This window comes from Erpetoichthys calabaricus, chromosome 18 (assembly GCF_900747795.2).
Source record: "Erpetoichthys calabaricus chromosome 18, fErpCal1.3, whole genome shotgun sequence".
NCBI classification, from domain to species: Eukaryota; Metazoa; Chordata; class Cladistia; order Polypteriformes; family Polypteridae; genus Erpetoichthys; species Erpetoichthys calabaricus.
The window spans coordinates 82645604-82664653 of NC_041411.2; the positions used below are offsets into that span (position 1 = coordinate 82645604).

Consider the following 19050-nt stretch of genomic DNA (forward strand, 5'->3'; position numbering starts at 1 on the left):
TTTCAGCTTTCCACAATAGTACGGTTTTCAACTTTCCTCTTGATCAATGAAGTTGCATATGCAATATATAATGAAGCAACAAATTATGCTGGTGGCTATTTTTATTAGTTGTTGCAGAAATAATAATAATAAGCCTGCGGTGGGCTGGCGCCCTGACCAGGGTTTAATTCCTGCCTTGCGCCCTGTGTTGGCTGGGATTGGCTCCAGCAGACCCCCATGACCCTGTAGTTAGGATGTTGACGGTGGATAATGTACGGATGGATAATAATAAGCTCTGCAAGGTCTTGGTGTCTGCCTTGTGTCCAACATTGCCAAGATTGCCCCCTCAACAAACCTGTGCTGTTTAAAAAGTAAATGAATGACCTGGTCAATACTTTCACAGCTCTACCATGAATTAAGCCAGTTCAGAAAATGGTGGAATTGATAATACTGAAGGGCATGGTGACACATGGATTAGAAATGTAAATCCCAGGTCTATATATATATATATGTATATGGAGTCAGCAGGCTATCCCAAGATCTATCTGTGTCTTGTTCTTTTTTTTGCAGAAACTTATGCCATTCCTCACATCCTAAAGATGTGCCATTAGGATAGCTGATAACTCTTAACCGTCCCAGTTTAAATGTGTGTACATTGTGCATGCATATGAATGTGCCCCATGATGGCCTTGCTCCTCATTCAGGAAGAAGAGGATTCCAAACATGGATGCATGGACACTTCAAGACGTATGATCTAGTTTTTCTTTTCATATATTTTTAAACACTTATTGGAATATATTCACGGCATCCTTAGTCACTAACTTGGCAATTCAAATTTATAGCAGTTTTGATTCTAATTAAAAGACACTGTCTTGTTCATGCACATGCAATAACACAAAATAAATGGAAAAAACAAAAAAAAAACAATTTGGCAAACACAATGAAATAGTGAATACTGACATATTCTGTAAACAACAGTTCATTATGTTTGGAACATTTGCCCTCCAGATGGGCTGCACATTACTAATCATTCCTAAGCTCCAAAATAAGGATAGCAGGGAGGACTCTTAATTGCATTTTACTTGCCAGACAAGAGTAGGAGTCGTTAAGCCTGTGGTCCAAGGTAAGAGTCTGTAGCATCTCGAAAAGCGATGCGTGGTCAAAGTTACAAGGGTTAGCTGAGATAAATTCATCCATTCCATGCTTTTGAGCTCTGTCTGCATCTGTTTGGTCATTATGCATAGAAAACAACAGGATTTAGAAACATGCAATCAACGACATGAATTTGCTGGGCAAGCTGTGACGGTTAAGGCAGAATACAGGACAAAGGTTGACTTTCAGACAGTACATTGTTCTACTCTATTGCAAATCACATCATGTTATGGTTTCATTGTCAACTTGCATCACAGCAGAGCAAAGAAACTTAACTGGACCAAAGAAAAGAAATTGGTAAATGTTCAATGGAGTACAACTAACAAGTTCAATTCATTCTTCCTCACATGCAATTATTTCTTAGTTTAAAGATGCTTGCCTTTAGGACTCTTGGTTATACAAGACGTGTGCATATCCTAATTAAGTCTGTAAACTCCGGTGGATTACAGAATATGGAGGAAAAAAAAAGAAAAAAGAAAAAAGCATTCACGGAAAACATTGATACAATAGATTCTGCCATTCTATATTGGTGAATTCCATTCATTGTTTGCCTGACAGCTGATGAATTGTGTGCTTAAAAGACAAAAGAAGAAGGAGAAGGAAAAATAACATGATTCTAAATTGACTAAGCAAGGTTTTCTTAAACAAAAGCAAAAAGACCAAATTTAGACAGCTCTGGAAAACAATTCAAAGTCTAAATGAAACCACAAGAGATTTCAGTGTAGCCTTTGATAGGCATCAATAATTGGAACTGGTTCAGAAAATACTTTAAGAGAAAGCCCAGTCTGCTAATCATCTCAAAAGACAAACAGCTTTGAAACAGCAAGGCTACACTGCGCTATTTATTATGAATTAATGGCCTGAGTGCATTCACACTTCTCTTTTCAGAAGGAAGCCTGTAGGCACAACCTCCCAAGGCCTATCTAATTAATCTCAACCTATGTAGCTAAAATACACTAAAGTATATGGGCAAAACTGAATAGTGAACACAATCAGGGAGTGGTCAAGTGGGTACTACTCACCTCCCTCTCCACATAAACCCCCCCGTCGTCCCCCCCCCCAATCCCAGTTTGTGCCTTTGTTCATTAGGAGCTGACCAAATTAAAGGACAAATTTCACCTTCCATTGTATGTAGTGAGCTACCCAATATGTAAAACCTTTGCCAAACCTGAACAAATAAGGCTGATTTTTAATCCCTGCGCTGCATGCTGCATTAGTTTCCTTTTGGCTTTTTTGCAAAAGTGGTCATACTGGTGCCATATTTTTTGGCTGATCCTAAACACTTATGCACTTAAGACACAGGCTGCGCTATTAGAGGAGTTTTAATACAAACCTGGGACACTTTCAAACTGCCTTACCTAGCCAACCTCAGGTAAACATGGCAGGTGCCAACGCTCACTCAGAAAGTTTCATGTGTAATTCATAGAAAAATGTCAACACAGACATTTTCAATTTAAAGGTGATGAGTGGATTATTAGCAGCATGTTGTTCAAACAAAGCAAACCAAAATAAAGCAAAAATTCAGCACTTTAATGATGAAAGAGGCTGTTCACACTACGGCATTTATTTCCTTGCTTCTTTATTCTGAGTCTTCATGTCTCTTTCTAATGAAGTGCTGGAAGAAAAGATGTCATGAAGGAATTTTAGATCAGTGAGGTGTTCCAAGATAATGATTACACTGTAAAGAACTTGTAAAAAATATAAATAGGAAGTTGTGTACTGTTCATTGCTAACTTTAAACACAAGGAGACTGAGTTAATGGCATTTTATAATTTTATTTTTAAGTTTAGAATTGTTAATTAAAATTTTAGTAAAGGAAACTGAAAACTCTAATTCTTATATAGAATTATTTGAAAATGTTATTGTTCAAAAGTGCAGACGTTATTTCTACTTACAGTTTACAATTTACTATTTATGTTCTTTTTACAGTGATGATTAATTTACAGAACGTAAGCAATAATATTCAGTGTTTTAATTTTAATTTGCATGTTACGTCCAAATAATGTATATTCTATGTTAATCTGGAATAAATAACAAAAAATGCAACTTAATCCAGATATGTGCAATTCATGGCTATAGAAACATAAACTGAAAAATTACAATTTGATAGAGAAATAGTTAATAGTGCTAAGCTTAAGGGAAAAAGAAACAAGTGGATGGATGCAGACTGTTGATTTTAAATTATAATATGATGCTAAATTAAAATATGAAGTTAGTTTGTTATGCAACAAATGATTGTATGATATACGTACTTTTTATAAGAAATTACTTTACACATAGAAAAAAAAATCACCTCTGTACAAGAGGCAACCAAAGGGATTTTATTTTTTAATACTGTTTAATATTTTTCCTATGTACTACAAAATCATCACTGCTTATAGCCATGTTGGTCTTATCTTAATACATAATTCGTCTGCCTCCTCACTCACTCACTCACGTCCGTCTGAAGCCGAATGCGTACTCGCCTTCTGCGCAGCTGCCCGAAAAACCTTACGAGATCGACATCCAACCCCAACATCGCGGCAGGCGGCGGATTTACGGCCGCAAAAATTCAAAGAGAAAGGCGACTTCAATTAAAGCTCTAAAGGCCTGAAAGGCGATTTCGACTACAGCTCGAGGCCTAATTACGCATTCTGATTCAATTACGCATTCATTCAATACACCTATATCAGGTTTGTGGTGCTTATACTTATTACTATTCCATATTGTACTGGAACATTCATCATTCAATATTATACTATAGGCCTGGAAAATTCATCAACTAACAGTACAAGCCTGTACAGTAATGAGTAAAGCGGACTACAATCATTACAAAACAACTTCTTCGTTACTTATCATTTGTTCTTCATACACTGCTGACACAAACTCGTGCCCGTTTCATCTTACGTTGTCGAAACGGGCTGTCTAGTTATTACTAAAACATAGCAATGAAATTTTCTAAAGGCTAGCAAGTTGGAACATATGGTGTTTTTGTCTTTTGGAAAAAACCCATTCAACCTCAGTTTCACACTGGATGTAGAAGTTTCATGGACTCAGGATTTTCTACCAACACCATAATCTTAGTTATAAGGTCATGAATGTTACCCACATCTCCAACTTTGATGTCTGCACCCGTCTATTAATATTTTCTTGATCCTGTGAAGGTTGCATGTATTTAAACCATCTATATAACAACATTTCTTCCCACCTCAAATATATCATTTCTACGGCAAGTTTAGACCTTGAATAAATGCCATAGTGTGAATAACCTGCAAGAAGAGTAATGGGAGTCCATCTGCCAGTTCTTCTGTATGTATAATTAAGAAATCAGCTAAACAGGATTTTTAGTTGGGGTCTATGTGACTTTTTATCCCTTCTGTTATAAACAATTAAAGCAATTTAAGACTTTAATGAGTTAATATTCTACCCTATTGTTCAGCACATTTAGCTATCAACCAGCAGACTATCAATGGTATACTAGCAATTTTAAATCTGTTCTTAAATCTATTCTTATTAAAGTAAGATTTTTACACTTACAGACTATGTAGGTTGCTCAATTTAAATAAACTGAATATATTCAACACAATAATATTTCCTTATCTTTTCTCACTGTTTCACACTATCTCAGTTTAAAAAATATAAACAATCAACTTGTTAAATTCTTTGCAGTTTCCTAAACAAATACATTAATAATGAAGAATGTTCATTTGTCTAATCAATCCCTTATGTATTTTTCTTACATACAAACCCCACTAAACCCTGGAATTTCTTTTTTATTATTTTTAAGAGTTTTCTGAAATTTTCTTGCTGTGCTTAGTTCTTGATGTGAGCTGCTAGATCTTCAAAGATAACCAATTACAATATGTAGAATATGCACTGGCTTTCATGATTATGAGAGAAAAAGATTACATCACAGGGAAAAAAAAATGAAAAGAAAAAGGTGACTTTGTGTCCTGCCCATCTGGTTAAATGTCTGCTTGTCATATCTGCTTGACATTAAAAGAATGAAGATGTGTTTTGGACAGTAACAAACAATGACACTAGTCAACCTCATCTAGAAAAAGCAAGAGAAGAAATGACAATGATTGATGGCAGCTATTCATTTATAGATACTTGCTAGAAGAGTACTGAGCCAAATGTTGAGGCTATTTTACAAATAATGTCCTGGTGTGCTTCACTTTCACATGAGTTTACTAAATGCCATCAACCAAGTTTCCAACTGAGAGTACAGACCTCCAGTCACACATAATACCCTACTAAGGAGGCCAAAACAGCAGTAGAAATGTTAATATTTGGTAGCCTCAAGTGACTCAACATCCTTTAAATCATCTCCACTAAAAATGTAGAGATTTCTCAAAGATTCCCATCTAAAGTACTAAGGCCATTCCCTAGACATTTCTATCCATAAACACTTCAATCATACCCAAACAAATTTCAGGTATTTTTTTCTCTGTTTGCTGTCACATTCCTTTAAACGACAATAAGTAAAATCAGAATTAAAGCCTTGCTCAGCATTTATGATTTAAACTCCATGTGGGCAGAGATGTTTAATATTTCTAAAAAACACATCATAATCGCATGCTTTTTTCCTAAATAGGATAAGGTAAAACGGAGAATTGCAGAATAATTTGAAATTTCATGCAGTAGCTTTGGCTAATAATCATCCTGAATGTCCGGCATTCCTTTTAATGTAGCATTTGCAAGTTGACAATCTTTTAAACTTTGCAGTGTCATCTATTGTTCATAAGGAGCCATTAAAAGCATAACACTACTACTAAAATAAAACGGGAAACAAAATCCAAAACCTCTAATAAGACAGCAATGCATTTTGGTGCAAATACATGATTGGATTATGAAACTAGCAAATTAGAATTTCTTCATTCTCATGACTCTGGAGAAAATTATGTATTTCCACCAATGAATGCAGTACATCAAAGTCATGTTCCTAATCAGGCATCCAAAATAACTACTGAACAAAAGGAAAAAATGAAAAAATAAAAATTAAACTAAATCTTGTCTCCAAATGGCAAAGAAAGAAGGAAAAAACAATCACTTCTGCTGGCTCTAATGAAAAGATACATCAAGTAGAAATGATGGAGTATTTGATGAGGAGGAGGAGAGCAGTCTTCTCATTAGCATTCACAATACTCCACTTACATATTTGCCAACTCTCTGACTTGGTCTGACCCTCTTGAGTAAAGCTTTGTTGGGTTTTTTAAAGGTGCAGCATGCTGAATAAAATAAGAGAAGGCCAAAATATTAAACTTAGACTAAATTTCTTCCTCTGACTTGTCGATACTAAAACCGTGAGTTTTATGCATATGACTCAAATTAGAAATGAGGGAAGGTTTTTCAAAGGAATCCACACATTATGCTCCACACAGAAAGGAAGAAAATTAGATGAACAAATCAATAAGTGATGTGATGTAGATTTTAAGAACTGTTCAAACAGGCAACATACTGGTCTTTTTATTTTATACGCTGATTAATCTGAGCCTAGGCACAGAAGTACTCCTTACATCTGCACAGATATTTGGACATGCAAAGGCTGCAATAATGCAGCAAAAGATGATATAAATAGGCCTGTACATATAAGAGGCCCTATCAGAGGTCACTACTACGTCCAGTGCTTTAGTCCTTAGCAGACTGCTGGTTGATTCCTTGACAGCCCTGAAGATGACGTTTATCTTAGCCTTTGATTAACCTACAGTGCATTATTTTAAGCTTGATACTAGACTTAGAGAGGAGTGTTGTTGCAGTTATCCAAGATTGGCAGACAGGCAGGCATTGTGATGCTGTGGCTAAGTAAAAGAACTCTAAACTCAAAGTCTTTTGGTTCAACCCCTGTCACTTACTCACTGCATGACCTTGTGTAAGTTGCTTAATATAATGGCACTTGAAATGCAAGTAACATATATAACATATGGTACTATTGAGATGTGTTTGTCAAGTGCATTGCTAAGGTATTCCCTATAAAAAAGGTACTATAATGAATAAAAATGTATTTGTATAAAAGGTTCACATTAAAAGGGTAACAGTCATGTACTTCTATCTCCTAATAGCAAAATATACTCTTTGTTGTGGGAGGTTTGGAAAAAAAAAAATCACAGCATGAATCACTTTCATATAAATCCCCAGAAAATATGTCACTGTTCTGGTATTAAGCTGGTAGAAGAACTTCAAATGCCAAGAATCATCCACCAAATCAATACCAGACCAGTGATGTCACAAACCCACTCTTTTAATTGAAGGTTTGAAAAACGTGACTATCCTTAAAAAGGTGCTGATATAACCAGCAAGTTTTCACATATTAATGACTAATCGAGAGTGAGGTACCTGACTAGTATTCAATTTCTGTGTAAAAAAACAAAAAAAACTATTTTTAGGACATCCATTTTCTAAAACACAAAATCTTTCTTAACCCGGTAGGACTCACAATCAAAATGTAAACTACCTAGACATTAAACTGGTGTTTCACAAATGACTGAAGATGTACAGAAAACTCAAAAATACCATATTCTTCAAATTTACTTCTGTCTTTTGGGCAGACCGTGTAGCCTAACAGACTTGAATCCTTGTTTCATGTCCACTAGACTCTAAATCACTTTACCTTCACCTTCTTGTTCTCCAAATATATACAATACAGTACATGTTCCCAATAGTTTTGTATTTTGTAAAGCAACTTCACTGGAAGGTTCTATATACAATCACATAGCGACTTGTCCAATCCCATCCTTCAATTAACTGTTATTTTCTTACTATGTCTGCCCCTCCAAACTGCATAAATTTTATAAAAAATATAACAGATCAGTATTTTTAAATCACATTAAGTGATGCTCCATTTGCAAAAAGTTCAGGATTAAAATGATTAGGCTTGTGGTTCAATTTCGACTGTTGGTTCACTGTGTAAGTGACTGACTTACCCAGCCTGCGATCAGGTTTAACAATACAAATTTATGACTTGTGTGTAGGACCTTCTGCATTCAAAAATCTCTTTAGGATTATATGTACTATTGAAAGGTATAATATAGAATCACATACCTCAATTCCTTCCATTGACTCTATGCATCAGTGTGTTATAAAATGTACCTGTGCTCTATTAAAGATGGTATACAACTACATTATAACAAAGCACCTGGAGTTGATTTCCACTATAAAAGAATAAACTGTACATTAAATCACAGTGTTCCATGGTTTATCAGGTACTTCCCATGTAACACTGATAGAGACACAACTCTGTATATCTAAGATGTATTGATCACCTTGGGATACAGGAGGATGCTAAGTAAGAAATAGCAAGTATAATTTCAAACTTTATTTGCAAATTACTGCCATGTTATAGTTCACTTTTACTCTTCCTAGGAACTGTATTTCTGTGCATTATCTTGCAAGAGGTGAAATAATTGTGCTGTATTTTCTCATTTTATTACTTTCACTACATAGTGTATACTGTATATATAGAGACATCATTGTGATGGGTCAAAAGATGGAATTTGAATTTTCAACAGTTTCATATCTCAGACATACCTAAATACACAATTTGACCAACTTTCAAAGTGATGTCTGCGTGTGTCAGGGTGTGAGTGCGAACAACTGAACTTGAATCAAATTTGGCATAGTTACTAGCACTTTACAATTACAGAAGCCTATTGAATATGTGCAGAATTGCTCCAGTAGATATTCCTCTCCACAGAAAACTACATATACTCTCTGAGTGTACACTGTATATATGTCAGTGCTCCAGGTAAGCGATCAGTGCTGCCAGGTCACAGATCCAGCATACTTGGGTTATATTTCCAAATCCGCTCATTGTCTGTGTTGATTCTGTACATTCTCTTCAAGGCTAAGGAACTTGTCCTCTGGCTACTTGGGTATTCCCTCCTATATCCCTAAACTTACCATAGTGTTGCCAAGATAAGTTCTAGTTACCGGTGACTTTGAATTGAATTATTTACGCTTGAGAATGTATGCATTTACTTATAACCATAAATTTGGACAATTATGACTTGATTTGTGTGTGTGTGTGTTTTATATATATATATATATATATATATATATATATATATATATATATATAATGTATGTATGTATGTATGTATAAAATCTGCCCACTGGCTTCTGATGCTATAATAGTATATATAAGATACATTGATTGACGGGTATTATTAACAAAAGGTAGGGAAAAAATCACATTTACACACAATTGTTTGCTGTCTGCTCACTAGAATGATTAGAACACTCTTGACACCTGTCTTAGTTATGGGTCTATTTCTTTGCAATAATTTTGTACATGTTTATTTATTTCTATCTACATGGTTTTAAGATTATGCATTGCTACTCCAAGTACGTAGGTATGTTACTTTTAAAACATTAATTATGTGGATTCCTCACAACAAAAGATTTATTTTTGCTGCAGTTGAAAATATTTCACAGGAAATATGTAGCTTTACCAAAAGGAGCCGTTGACACTAAGAGTATATATTGAGAGAAGGCAATTATGCAAAAAATAATAAATTAAAAATAAATTTGATAAAAAAAAAACCCCTAGCAAAAATCATAAATAAAAGTGAAATACATGCATCCTATTTGGCAAGAATGGAAGCTTACATTTGTACCTATATTGAGGAAATTAACATAAAATATATCTACAATTTCTAAACATGAGAGAGAAATATTTGAGAAAAGAAAAAGCACATTGCATATTTCAGATAATCCAGGTTGATTATCTGAGCTGTGCCAAGCTACAGGGAAGCACTTACCCTTGAGTCCAGCTAGAAGTTAGCAGGGTAAGAAGGGACAAACCAGAATAACATAAAGACTAGCAACAAGGCCCAGGAAAGCAGACAGGAGCCCTAACCTATAAGCTAAAGTACTAGGGTACAGGCAAAGCATGAAACAGTGAACACAACTTAAAACACAAATGCTACCAACAAGAGAAACACAACAGAAGGAGTAAAAAAATAAATAAGAACACATTCCAGAAATGTTAAGACAACATTTAGCCCTGTGCTGCAGAGGATTTGCTCCAGGGTTGCTTCTTAAGCGTGGTAATGAGTGCTCTGCCCAGGCTGTGGTTAAATAAAAATAACTGGCAGAACCACTTACCTGAGGTGTGCAAAGACCACAAAGCTTTGACTAGAAATAAAATGCCACTGGGTATGAATAGCAATGATTATGCTAGCAAAATCAGGAGGCCAAACTTGCTCATGAACCAGAAAACTTACCCAAGAACAAAAATAAATAATTACATTTAAAACTGATGCTCTGAGAGGCTTGTGGTGCTGACTGGTCTTTTTTTTCTGCAGGATTTGGCCTTTCGATGCAGAGAATGACTTTCATGAAAGCCACCATTTCAGCATAGAAAAAAGCAAAGGCTTTGCTTCAGGAAGCCTTTTGACTGTCCAGTCTGTCACTTGGTAGCAAAGAAATGCTATAAATAGTTAATGCATAATCTGTTACATAAAGTTCATTGTAGATTTATTCATTTTTCCCTATGCCGTAATTATATGAATACTGACTACCAAACAGCATAAGCTGACGCAGACAGACATTTGCAACTTCAAGTAATTAGCTAATAAACATGTAGAAGTGCTCTGCTTAATGGGTTTTAAAATGTTTCTACTGTAAGTCTTCTGTTTTGCATTCAGTCACACAGGGGATCATGGGAATGGAGGGTCGCTTGGCACAGTTGCCTTATTAATTATAAAATGGAGTTTGAACATTGTGACAGACATGCACCTCACGTATTACAAAAGGAAGCATATGGCCCACAATGCCAACAAACACAAAAATGGAAAAATTCAAAATACAGGCGACATAATCCATTGGAAAGTAGTGTATGGAGCTTCCTTGCATTGTACAACAGATATTTTGAAACACCTGAAATGACTTAAAAATGATGCACACAAACTGGGTGTTCTTTTTTAATGATGATGAACACTCTATCTGCCTATCTACTGCCGGTCTTAGGTTTACTGGTAACTTTAAATTGATGGTTGGGCACCATGTCCCCAGTTGACATAGATTAAGAGGATATAAAAGATAGATGAATAAATAAATGAAAACACATTTAACTACAACTATAAGAAACACAGACCCTATTGGTAGAGGCACATGGTGCTTACCTCTTGAAATATCAAATACTACAAGCCAACAGCAGTTATTTTTTATTGAAGTAGGAATTATATTTTTTGTTTTTTTAAACTTAAATTTGTAAATTGAACAGTTAACTGTACATAGCAGTAATATAACATGAAAACAGGAAAACAATGCATAACATAGTATCCCCAAAGCCACTTAATCTGGGGGTGAGGGGGTTATCAAAGCCTGTCCTGGCAGCAACAGGCACCAGTCAGGAATTAACTCTGGATGGGCTGTCAGTCCATCCCAAAGCCAAAATAAAAATATTACAATAGGCATGGTGCCACGCTTTCTTCTATGATGAATGTGAAAAATGCTCAGTCAAAGGTGCTACAATGACAGCCAATTTAGGGAAAAAAATAAATGCCAAACAAAAGCTAACATTTTGAATAACAATAAGCTTATTACACCATAAAATATAATGCAAGAACTACTGACAACTCTAAAAATCCTGCTAATATCATTCTGTCCATTTAAGCGTCATGCAATGGAAAAGCATCTTGTTCACAACTAGCTTCAGCCCTGTGCCCATTGCTGCTAGGATAGGCTCCAACACCACATAGTCAGAACAGGACAAACAGGATTGAAATTAAATAGATAGTTACTAGAATGTGATGTTGGCTAAATAAGGCCTAATGTAATATACAGTATGTCCGCAGCCAAAAAAAAACTCAACCTTGTACTAATGTAGCAAGGCAAACAGGTGAGAACAGACGGCCGAGACTGACATTGAGCTTATTGTTAACACTTTCAATGCTATAAATTGTTTATAACTTGAATGTGAAAACTCTAAAGTGCTAGAGATGATTTCAACAGAAATGAAAGCTGTCTGTCTTAGCAGTTGAAGTGATTGATTAAAATACACATTCGGGAGAAAATATCTGATGAAATGCTGGATCTCTAATTTAACAAAGTGTGATATGAAAGGTGTTGGTTTCTAAAATCAGACCTCTACCACATTCACAGTTTAATTTCTCACCACTGCTGAACTTACTTTAAAACCATGCTTCTGACTTGCAAAGTGCTCTGCGGCTTGCTTACACTTCTAAGCCTCACATTTTTCTTAGTGTCTGGACTTAACTATCTTTAAGATATTGGGGAAAATGTTTAATAATTAATCAATGACTTATATGTATGAAATATGAAGAAGCTTCAGGTTAGACATTAGTGCTTATTCTATATGAGGCTCATCGAATTTGCCTTCAATATCAGCAGAAGTGTAAACCTTTATAAAGCCTGCACTCCATCACCCTTTTCCCATTCAAGTTGTATAATAGATTTAATGACATATTGTGGTGTACATCTGAGTGGTTAATGGGGCTCCATATCTTGATTCATATGTCCAGAGGATGGCAAAAAGCAGATTTGGCCACTTGAAGAGGGCAATGGATATAGAAGTAGCTGAAGATTTCAGGCATGAATGTAGGCATAGTAAAAATTAAACACTAGGAATTGGAGTATAATGTTTCTAGATGCTTAAGAACGACCCCCAACCTTGGGAGATAAATGCTACTTTTGACCAAAAATAACAAAAACATAAAGGTGCAAATATTACTTCATGTCAGGAATAAGATCTCATTAGGAAGCAATGGGAAAAAGAATGGCCAGATTTGAATAGAACGGAAGAACGACTATTAACTGGAGGTGACAGAGAAAGACCGAGGGAGGAAAAGGCTGAGAATTTAACAGTGATGTTAGGTAAATTTCAAGTATTCTTCTTTTCATTTATATAAGCTTGTGTAATTAGTTAATAGACAAGCTGTCCTCAATTTACATCCAAATGCTTTACTATAAGACACACAGGTTGCTACTTTAAGTGCCTGGTCCAGTTTCCAAGGACTCACTGTTTTAAAAAATGTGTAGGTAGCAGTGAAGTTCAAATAATATTCAATGTCACTAAAGTCTGTGTATTCAATATGCTTGGCACCCAAATACATATAAACTACATATGAAGTAGTGTTATTTTGTTTATTTTTCATTCCTGCTTATTATTATAATGTTGCAATACTTGCCACTCCTTTTTATATATTATAATTCTTGGTTTTTGCTTTCACTATTAGGCTGTTTCAGTCTCTAAAAAATATATTTCTTGTTCATGGCTGGGAGAATCTTTTTTGATTACAAAGATTTCTAGCAAAGGGGGACAAAGTTTCCAGTTAAACACGGATTGGTTTCGTTTACTATTACAATATTACTTTAAAGTAATAAAAAGTGTTACCACATCCTGGCACCTACAAATCGTGAACTCCGGAGCACCACAACTGCTTACTTGCTCAACAAAGGGACATTGGAATTGTGGCCCTCTGTAAGTGCCACCCTCAAAACCTATGCATGCTGTCATAGCACTTGGAGAAGATAATGCCCAGAGTGCTGACATGATAACACCTCAGCTAACAGAAAAGGAGAGAGTGAGAGAGAGCAAGCATCTCCAATATTGCAGCTACATTCATGCTGCCAAATTTCAATGGCATTTTCTGGCACCGCCTGGCGTGGATTGTACATTGAATGTTTATTTTATATGAGCAAAGTCTAAAATTATTCCTTGGGTCTTGAATTATTTTTTGTTGCTGTTCTCTTGTCTCTGCTGAGGCAGTACTGTAAGCGGAGCAACTTTTTCAAAGAGCATTTCTAAGCTGTGAACTTGGTCTATTTGTGAAATCTTACATTTGCACCTATATTGAGAAAATGAACATAAAAATATATCAACCCTGGATGGACACAAAGTGGTTCCTAGTTTTCAGAATGTATTTACTAGCTTATCCTTCTTTGTTTATTAATTCATAAACAAGATGTCAGTTTTTTATGTTTTTGATATGTCATATTTTTGTTCAGGTTGCTGGGTGACAGCATTTCAGATCTTTTACCATATATGCTTTTTATTTATGTTGCAACTTTATAATAAAATTAAACAGAAATCATTATGGTGCAAATAACAGCAAGGTTGTCAGTTTCACATCAAACAATGTTTGTTTAGCTTGTTAAATTGTAATGTCACATACTGGTAAATGCACTCACCAGCTCAGTGAATTTATTGTTGAAAAACTCTTTAAAAGCAATGAGTAAGTAGCTTCTTATATTCAAACTCCTGCTGACTGGAACAAGCTGCTGGCAGAGATAAAAACATCCCCTACAGTTTCCCAGTGTACTCTTAGCAGAGGAATTTCAGAACCTGAAAAACCTTGGAAATGTACACTTCAGAGATAAACAAACACTTTATAGCTGCTGAATACTGTCCGGAGACTCACCCTCACAAATAATAAGCAAGACTGAAGTTATATTTTAGTATTGTTTTCGTTTCATTTGCCAGGTTGCTAAATTTCTGTGTGCAATTATTGTAACTTAAGGATGTTGTGTACAAATAATCAAATACACCAAACAAATGTTATCTGATGCACAGCAATTTGGGCTGCTGTCACATAGCTTCAGAAACCTGTCCTGACCTCTCTTTGTGCGGTTAACATCTTTTGTCCACATAAATGTTTTGCTCCCAGTGTACATTTTAGGTTAATGGGCAACTCAATATTGAGTTATATGAAAATATGAATGCCTTGTCATGAGTGTTTTGCCACTAGAACAATTTCCATCTAACTTTTATCCTGTAGCATAAAAAGTGGATTAGGAACATAGAAGATTGAACCGACTTTGGCCTCAACTGACTGCAGTTTTCAGATAATGTGATATATGAAGGCTACATGCCAAGGCTCTCAAACCCAACCCCTAGGCAGTGATTGGTCTGCAGGATGGCATTCCAGCCACCTTTTTTGAGGAGGCTTTTTCATGACTTCAGCGGAACTGCTTGCTTAATAAGGCTTCTCATTCGCACATTTCCACAATATATTAGGTGTTCCATGACTCTTTGATATTGGATTCCTTCCTTAATTACACATTAATAGTTTAGGAGAGCCAAAGAAAATCTAAACTGAAGACATGTGACACAAGCATTGGCATGCAAGAAGCCAATGACCACAATGCCATCATGTGCAACTGTTTCTGAGCATTTGAAATGATCTGAATATAAGCTAGCTGGAACAAAGCAGCATCTACCACAGGCCGTCAAAGGTTTGAGACCCTTGCTCTTAACCATTTATAAAATATGCAAGTGAGAAATAAATAGAGGCATAAGGGAAAATGGTCTTCCTACCAATAATAGAATGGAGAAAGTGTACTTTTCTATTATGAGGAAAATGTCTCCTTGAGTTACCACAGATACTTAGACATAAATAGTATGGAACTGGGAAGTAAACATTGCTAGGCTCACACCTCTAGGCACCTATGTTAGATTTTCAGCCTTTTATAGAATTTTACACATTGACTGTATTTAATTTTGTTATCTCCATGTACTCTTACTATTTCTGGATGTTTAAAAGACTATAATGTTAAAAGTCAACTCTAAATTGGAGTGAAATAACTGAATATGGGTTTGTGTAAGACCTTGAACGGAGAAGAACTGGCATTCCATACTCTGTGTGGTCTAGGAGTGGGAAAATGTATCATGTCGGCTACTGTTAGCAGACAGAACAGCAAAAATATAAGTAAGAAGAGTAATGGAAAGGAAAAAATGATACTGGACCTCAAAGTGCTAAGCTGCACTTTTGTTTTTACCGTTTTGTGACTGGCTTCTTTAGAAGCTTAGGCCTATTAATGTAGAAATTGTGTTGTTATACTAGCAGACCAAATGCAAATAAATAACTTCTCAATTTGCTGAGGTAGTGATTTTCTCTTAACAAGCTGAATCACTTCCCAATCTCTGTTGTATGTTTAAAACTTGACTAACTTTAAACAAGTATCACTGTTGCTTATACCCCTAAGATGTACAATTATTCCTGGGAACCAAAATGGCCATGATACTCTTTTGATATACAGCTTACTCATGAGTTAGGTTCTGACACCATAGAGACTATTTTGTCTCTGTATAAAAGATGGCTAAAAATAGGGAAAGAGCATTAGCTCTTTTGATTTTATTTGGAAAGCACTGCTAATTTCCAATTTTGGCTTGCTTTGGCAACCCATTTCAGAGTGTACTGTAGATTTATTTGCTCTAGTTTCTTTTTGTCTATAATTTTCTTCAGCTCTGTAGTATTTAGCTTTGGGAGCACTATCAGGAAAATGGGACAAAGTTAACCTGCAAACTCTGCAATTTTCTGCTGAAACACAAAAACAGCTAATCAGTTACTTAGAGCCAAGGGTGTCTCATTCCATCTAGAAGCACTGTCACTAGCCATATAGAAAAAAATACTGAGAAGAGGCAAGAGCTGATTGGTTGTGTGTGCTCATCATAATGATAATGTCATCTGTCTGCTAATTTACCCATATCTGTGACACGAGACTCAGTAAGTCACAGTCAATTACTGATCTAACATGTATCTTAACACTGAAGAGAGGCTCCCTGTTATACATTAAAATACAGTTCAGATTTTTTTTTGATTCAGTTCATTTTAAGATATCTTGAAAAAAATGATAGTCAATTAGAAGATTTCAACAGTCCAATTTTTACATCATCTCATTATACTTTCCTCTGCATTTTAAGATCTCACACATATCTTTTTAAACAATTACAATTACGTCATGTTAAATTTTATATTTTCAGAAGCACCATCTCTTTAAATACCTCAAATAACATTTAAAATATCTCAATATAAAGGAAATCATTTTGAGAAATCTTAACATTAAATAAATTAATGTTTTTTAAATGTTTGAAGTAATGTTGAGATATCATGAAAATTTTAAGATACCTCACAATAAGTACATTTGTTCACAACTTTACAAAAGCAGGCACCAAAATATAAAAAAGAATTCAAAAGTGAAAATAGTAGCACAACATGCAGTGACCTTTTTTCCCCACCAATACGCTAAAAGAAAGGCCTTTCATACTTTTGCCTTTTATTTTATTACTATTGCTGTTACTTTCATTGAAAAATTAATAATATGTAAATGCTTATTTTTTTCATTAAATTGTTGTATCATTTTCTCTGCTATCTATCAATTGACCCCAGTGTATTATATATATTAAATTAAACGTTTCTTTTTCTGAGATGGATGCAGGCAATTTTTGCACTGTGTGCATATTTTGAAGGGACTTACTCTGTATAACACATGGTTGTCAGAGTTGGTAATGCTGCCACCTCAACACTCCAGAAACTCAGGTCGAATTCCTGGCTTGGTCGTTGCATGTGTGGATTTTGCACATTCTGTCAATATGCAGGCTGGCTTCCTCTGGGCACTTTGGTCTCTTATAGTGAAAAGGGGTATGTTTTAGAGAAACTCCTGAATCTAAACAAGTCCAAAAATAGTGATTGTGCTCTGCGAAGTGCATATTGCCTGATGGTGCCAGGGTAGGCTCCAGCCACCCAACAAGCCTGAAATGACAGAAATGTGTTCTGGATGTTTAACCCTTTCATCTTGTGTTTATTTGGACTGTATTACTGTGTACTTTGTGAAATGTGGTTGAAGCTGATAGCCAAAGACCTTTTTTAATATAACAACACAATTCATTTCTGACACATTTGCACATAATACATAACTTCTTTGAAGTTTGTTTGACTACTGTGAGTTCATCTCCTTCAAAATTAAGACTTTTATGCACGTCACTTGCAGTAAAAACTTGATATATAAAGAAAATAGGGGCTTGAAGCCAGTATTTTGAAGAAATCGTCTGCAGCACAGAGAAAAACTGCCATCACCCTTGCCAGACAATGACACTCAAAATGACCAAGTTAAAGAAAGAAAGAAAACAAGTTAAAAGAAAGCAAATCAAACCAAAAAAAGGGAAACAAGAATCAATCATTGAATAATCTAATAAGAGCTGCCTTTCAGCAAAGAGGTTTTGAGAAGTTGGCAACATCTGAGTGCCATTGATTGGGCCGGGGAAAACCATTTAAACAGAATCATATATAGTTTAAAATACTTCACAAAAAACAAACAACACAGAATTTATATTTTGAAATAATGCATTTCATTGTTATCCTTTGAGTGTTACTTGAAATATCTTGTGTTTTATGTAGCTAATTTCCTTTTTCTTTTTTTAAAGGGTAGTCAAAAACACATTTTATTCATTCAGAAGTGAAACTAGACGGGTAAATTATTTGAAGGAAAAAAAAAATCGCAGTGCATCATTCTTGTAAACAATCAAAGGATTTTTCTTCCAAACCCACTGAGCTAATTTAAAAAAACAAAAAACAAAAACAAAAAAAAAAATACAATATAACAGCTTCATTTTATTACTATTGCTGTCGCTTTCATTGAAAAGCAACCAAATGTGAAAAATGGATGTCAATATGAAAATATTTATTTTTTCATTAGGCATTTGGTATGGAATAAATAAAATTAAACTTCATTCAATTAGCACAAACTTGCGAAAAGTTAAAATGCACGCCAAGAAGTCATTTATTTCACATGAATAGCAGGATCTATTATTGTAGGCTTTCATTATTATGCACAATGACTTTTTATGGTTTTGACAAAAAATCTCTGATGCCACATAAAATTGAAATAAATAATACAGAAATAAGTATTATGCCCTTAAGTAGAAAAATGAATATTCCTATCAATCCAATTAAACATAGTAAACAACTATCTGATATGTACAAAAGTGGCACTCCTTTAGACATTCTTACCTTCATATTAATTTAAAAAAAAAAAAGATCAATATACTGCTTAAAGGTGTACTGCTCACAGCAAAATTGTTCATTTTTGGGAATGATATTAAGAACACCAGATACAACCAGTGGTGAAAAATGATATTCATTCAGGGCCAGATTTACGATTTAGGCATGTGAGGCAACTTGCCACTTGATGATTGTT

At 35.0% G+C, this 19050-nt stretch overlaps 1 protein-coding gene across 9 annotated transcripts in view; it reads right to left on the bottom strand.

Annotated features, from left to right (window-relative positions):
- The window catches only part of cadpsa (Ca2+-dependent activator protein for secretion a), a 366374-nt gene that overhangs the window by 119248 nt on the left and 228076 nt on the right, over positions 1-19050 (bottom strand). For all 9 annotated transcript variants that reach the window (XM_051921196.1, XM_051921193.1, XM_051921192.1 and 6 more), the window contains exon 12: positions 1066-1202. In XM_051921196.1, coding sequence (XP_051777156.1) covers positions 1066-1202 — 137 coding nt within the window. The remainder of the gene's footprint in view (positions 1-1065; positions 1203-19050) is intronic.